The sequence below is a fragment of the Apis laboriosa genome, unplaced genomic scaffold, assembly GCF_014066325.1.
Source record: "Apis laboriosa isolate Shangri-la unplaced genomic scaffold, ASM1406632v1 scaffold64_cov150, whole genome shotgun sequence".
NCBI lineage: Eukaryota > Metazoa > Arthropoda > Insecta > Hymenoptera > Apidae > Apis > Apis laboriosa.
Window position 1 is genome coordinate 1290662 of NW_025224011.1, and position 5724 is coordinate 1296385.

The following is a 5724-nucleotide window of genomic DNA, read 5'->3' on the forward strand; positions in this document are numbered from 1 at the left end:
TTCGTAATTCTGTGATTTTTGCAATTTTACGAAATTTGTACAAGCAATATTTCACATGGATGTAAATTATTTATATTTTTATTATATTTCTTGCACGATGAAGAATAATAAACGGATGGATTTTAATTTTTTATTGCGATAATGATTTGATTATTTTTGAAAAGGATTTTTTTTACCATTTTTGCAATTTTGCGAAGTGTAAATTTCTTGTAAGTGTAAATTTTAAAAAGAGATTAATAGGTAAAAAAAAAAATAGAAATTTAAAAGATTTGTAATATTTGAAATTAAAATTTTGATCAGTTTAAAAATTGGAATTTTTCTAAAAATTCTAGTTTCACAAGTAGAGTAACGATTCAATTTCAGAAACACAATAGCAGCTCAATTTCCTATATTCCATTCCTGTTGTCGTTCTAACCATAAATATTGATAAATATTTAACTATAAATATTCTGAAATATTCGATAGTAAAAATATGAACGATATGCCGAAATATTCGAAATTCACAGAGAAAGTTATATTTCACGATATCATCAACGTTTCAGTGTCATTATCTCGTTTCAAATGTATTCCATTAAAGCTCACAAAAGCCAAAAGATACAAAAAATTACTTTCTCGTCCCTGTCGTATAATTTTATCTACAAAAAGTTCCATAATTTTTTTTAACAGGTTAAAAAATTTATTATCATTTGAAACATTCGTATCCAATATCATCTCTCATATTGTATTAAAAATATTTAAAAATATAATAAAATTCAAATGGATGAATGAAAATATGTGAAAATCTTCTTCTGTGATACTTATATACTTATTATTTTAATTCCAGTTAAATATTTTTTAATGAATTTTACTTTTTCCTCTTCTTATTTATAAAAAAATTCAAAAGTTCTGATAATTTCACTTATTTTCAATACTACTTTTTCAAATTTCCAACAATCCATTCACTATTCTTCTGCATACAAGCATTATTTTAAATTTATATAGAAAGAAAGAATATTTTGCGTTGATATTTTTTTTTTGAAATTTTACTAAAATTATCTTAGGAAATTGAAAAAGTATTAACAAATTAAAATAAAATATAAAATGTGAGCAATTGAATTTTCAATATTTTTTAAATAACATCATTTTTAAATAACGTTTTAAGTAATACGTATACTCAATTTTCTTGCTCTCTGCCAGAAAAGCACTTATCAAAGTACTTATTAAGACCATCGCCTCGAACAGTGAACGAACAGACACAATTCCATACACCTGCAACAGCTATTTACGCACGTGCTTTCTGTTTCCACGTTCGATTATTTCCTCTCCGGGTTCTTATGTGTTTGCTCTAGAATTGTGAGAGCTGCAACGTGTTTGGTTTTCTGAAGAATTTCGTCACGACAAAAGTTACCAAGAAATTGCATATAGATTAAATTTGCTGATCGATTAATTTCGGTTTGGGTGAAAATCAAAAAAGTGAAAATAAAATTTGATATTATATACATATACATATATATAGATAAATGTCTAAATTATGATTTTATTGAATGATTTATGATAATTTACATATGAATAAAAAATATGTATATTTATATAAATTTAAAATTTTTTGTCTTTCTTGTAATATATTTTTTTCTTCTTTTTTTTATTTTTTTTTCTTATATTCTTAATATTATTTTAAACAATATTATCCTTAAAAAATTCCAATGTAGATAGAAATAAGTTTCTTTAAATGTAAATATTCATCGTTATGACTAGTTGTAGAATCAATCTTTTAAAGAATTCATATTTGCACATTAATAAAACTAAGTCCATATTCATGGCTGTAATTGGCTAAGCATAAATTATTATATGTGATACATATTTAAAAAAACATACTTCGTCATTTAAAAATTTAATGACCACTGCTGGCAAACCATTTCTTCCCCGATTCGTGTCCACCCTTCTTTCCATATTTTCTATCATGTTGATGATGACTGTTGTGACCTTCATCGAGCTTTCTACCTTTTTGCTTACGATGATGATGGCCTTCTTCATGATGCTTCTTCTTACCATGATGATGCTGATGTACCAATTAATATTAAATTTAAAGAATTTATTATATATTTTAGGTTATTTATAAAATATTTTACGAAGATTTGATCGATCACTTAAGAAATTTTTGAAATGTTGATAAAATGTTTGTAAAATTTATAGGAATTGACAAACCTCGCGTCGAGCAGAATCTGTGTGTCCCTTCTTCTCGTGTCCACCTTTCTTGCCCTCGTGTTCGTGATGATATCCGCCATGTTTCTCATGTTCCCCATCCTCGTGATATTCATCATAAAAATCGTGTTTCTTTTCGTATTCATCCTGTATATATATATTCATTTATTCTTCTGTTTCACAATTTTTTAATTAAATTCATCTTTAAAAAATGGAATTTTTGTATACAATCGTTTAATAAAATTAAAGAAAAATTTCTATGGAAAATTATTTAAATTAAATTAATGATTTTTTTTATTTAAACCTTTTTGAAGACACTGTGCTCTCCTTTGGTGCTGTAACCTTTCTGATGTTTGCCCTCCTCGTCGAATTTTGCACCTTTATCGCCTTCCTCGTCTTGATGATTTTCATCATAGTGATCTTCCTCTTCGTGTTTCTTCTCTTTTTCCCCCTTCTTCTCGTCGTACACTTTCTTGTGATCCTCTTTGTCGTGGTGACCCTTCTCACCTTTGTCGAATTCGTGGAAGACTTTGTAACCCTGTTTCCGGATATATGCATGTAGACACATACAAATTACATTCATGAGATAATGGAAAATTAATATAAAAGAAAAATTTTTTATTTTCCTGTCAAAAAAATCTATTCTAATATTTCTTCTATTTTTTCCTATTACTTCCAATTCCTTTCTTCTACTATTTATACTATTACACTATTATATTACTTCTTCTACTATTATACATTTGTCACATATCTTCTATTCCATTTTTCCATTTTTTCTTTATCTTATTACTCTATTATTTTCTAAAAATATACAAAAATACCATCATCAAATTGACAATATTTATTAAAAAACTAATCTTTATTATCCAAGATTTCAGCATAAACAGTAAGACACTATAAACCGGATACACGAAAAAATTTTCGCGAAGAAATTTTCTGTTTTACGACAATATCGAGGGAATTTCGGACAAGTAACGAGTTCGTTGACGAATTAATTGCCGAAAATAAACGCGAGAAGCAATATCGGGGTGGCCTTACAAAAAGAGCGAAGGGTATTGTTACCTAAGAATATTTTCTCGGTGAAGAAAGAAGCGTCGTTCGACCGCTGCAAGGATATCGTTCGAGCAACAATGACCATATAATAAATAATCCCTCGAGAACATTGGGTGGACAGTAATATTACGGGTGATAAAAAGGGAAAAGAGTCTTGGGCGATGACGAGCGTGTGGCTGCAGGAGAAGAATAGTCTCTTGCTGATGGAAAAATTTGTTACAGCTGTGTGTGATATTGCACACTGGATTTTGAATTAATTAATTAAGAATCGAGTGATTATGTTATTAAAAAGTATAAATAAAATTGATTTAATTATTATGCGTGATGGAGAAGAGAATCGTTAAAGAATGTTTTATAATTTAAAAAAGAAAAAATGAATTATCATGGTACATAAATATTTTAATTTGTTGAAACTTGAACAAATTTCTGTAGAAGAAATGATAGAATTTAATCATATCTATATTTTTATCATTTATATAATACTTAATTTATCTATTTGTATAAACTTGCTTATTTAACAATCCAATGAATTTTAAATAAATAAAAGCCATTTAAAAGATTATACTTCGCATACATTTTTTATTATATGTGGAATAATTTCGCAAAGACTTGTATAAATATGCAATTAAGCGAAATAGAATTTGATACAGAGATTTGTTCGAACAATAAAGTTATATAATACCTTGTCACCCTTCTCCTCGTCGAAGTTACGATGATCTTCCTGATACTCTGAACCACCACCCTTCTCCTCGTGCTTTCCCCCACCTGTTTGAATTAATTAGCGAGTAAAGCTTTCCACTTCTTGCCAAAAGTTTCTGAAGGAATCCACCAACCTCGATGAAAAGGTGGTGTTAATTGGGGTTATTAAGGTTTACCAAGTAACTGAGGACATTCCATTTTAGTATTAATTAAGTCTACCGTTTCTCGCATTGAGGAATGGGATAATAGAAAGGTGAAAATGAACGAGAACAAGCCTTTGATCCCTCAAGTGTTTAAAATAATTTGGAATAAACGTAAAAATGAAAAAAAAAGACTTTCTTTCTTTCATTATATTTTTAAATAGTTTAAATTATTTTAAAAAATTGTTTTAAAATAATTCTGTTTATAGAAAAAATAATTGGATAAATTTATAAGTGTAAATCACTTTAATTATACTTTAATAAATTAATCAATTGCTTTGAAAAATTTTAATTAAAAAAAAAGAAAGATTGCTCGAAAGATACTCATCTCCATGCTCACTGGCAGCAGCCACGAGGTCCTCCCTGTACCGGAAGTTCACAGGAACCTTCACCATCTTTCCATCACCAAACGATTCATCGACAAAAATCAAAAAGCTTATCAAAACTGTCAAAAATTTTGCACAAGTAATCGACACCATGCTAAATTATTTAAGACAATCGAATAAATATGACGAATCTTGAGAAAGGATTTTGTTATTCCATGATAGGAATGAAATTGGACACTGAAGATCGCCTCGATTCGAGACAACGGATTTATTCATAGCGTGGCTCCTTTTTCAAATCGTTTTTCTCTTCTCTCTCTTTCTCTCTTTCTCTCTCTTTATGCTCGACGATCACGTTTTTCTCACACGAAGAAAGTAGCCGCATCCGTGGAAAAAGATGCTTTCACTTCGCGATTGATTCGCTTGACATCAATTGCTTGTTAAGCGGAATCGGTTTATCGATTGTCCATAGTGAAGGTTCATCGACATGGGATATTCCTTTAAACGCTTTCCCTCGTGTGCGGTTTCTTCGATCAAAATCGAAGAGTTTCTTTATAACGTTTGAAAGGGGATTTTATTTTTATTTTATCTCTCTTCGTATCACTTTGTTCGTTTGGAATAGTGGAGATTAATATTTTTGTGACAGAATGATATTTCATCTGTGCACAACAAAAAATTATAGGTATAAGTCATAAAGATTTGGATTTTTTATTATTAAAATGATTAGAAAGATTAGAAAGATTATATTGGTGAAAAAGCGAAATAAGGAGAACAAAGAAAAATTAAAGGGGGAATATATATAATATAAATAATAAAAATAAGGATATTAATAGAAATAAAATAATAGAGAATGAAATATAAAATAAATTTGTAAGTTAAGTCATTTCATATTCTCAACAAAATACGATGAATTCTAAGTCATTTTTTTATCTTTTTTATCTTGGTAGCTCGTCTAACACCTAACGTGTTATTTTTGCGCCTGGAAAACGAGTTTCCAGACTGTTGACATTCTGCAGTTTCTTTCAGTTAGTACCACACGTCCATTTACTTTCCTTGTGTTTAACAATCCTCGACAAACTTCTTTTTACGTTCAATGATATAAGAAGAATAATTATTTAATACATTTATAATATATATACAATTTTATAATACTTTTATAATATTATAATTGAACATAATTAAAAATTTATCAACATTTGAAAAAATTATATAGAACAATAAACTAAAATTTTATGCAAAATTTCTTTCAACGATGAAATAAAAAGGAA

The 5724-nt window shown here is 28.2% G+C and overlaps 1 protein-coding gene across 1 annotated transcript; it reads right to left on the reverse strand.

Moving 5' to 3' along the window:
• Positions 1 to 1870: 1870 nt before the first annotated feature.
• Positions 1871 to 4528, reverse strand: LOC122718607 (histidine-rich glycoprotein-like). Its single transcript, XM_043943796.1, has 5 exons — positions 4474 to 4528; positions 3917 to 3999; positions 2486 to 2719; positions 2185 to 2328; positions 1871 to 2038 (listed from the first exon to the last, which is right to left on the reverse strand). Exons 1-5 carry the CDS (start codon positions 4526 to 4528, stop codon positions 1871 to 1873), a joined length of 684 nt encoding a protein of 227 aa, XP_043799731.1.
• Between the last annotated feature and the right edge of the window lie 1196 nt (positions 4529 to 5724).

What these genes read in the sequence shown, in the direction of transcription:
- LOC122718607 (XM_043943796.1), bottom strand. Translation starts at nt 4,528, where the DNA reads ATGGTGAAGGTTCCTGTGAACTTCCGGTACAGGGAGGACCTCGTGGCT. An exon ending in ACGAGGAGAAGGGTGACAAG is followed by an intron (nt 2,720 to 3,916) that starts GTATTATATAAC and finishes ATCCGGAAACAG; the next exon opens with GGTTACAAAGTCTTCCACGA. An exon ending in AGCACAGTGTCTTCAAAAAG is followed by an intron (nt 2,329 to 2,485) that starts GTTTAAATAAAA and finishes ATATATATACAG; the next exon opens with GATGAATACGAAAAGAAACA.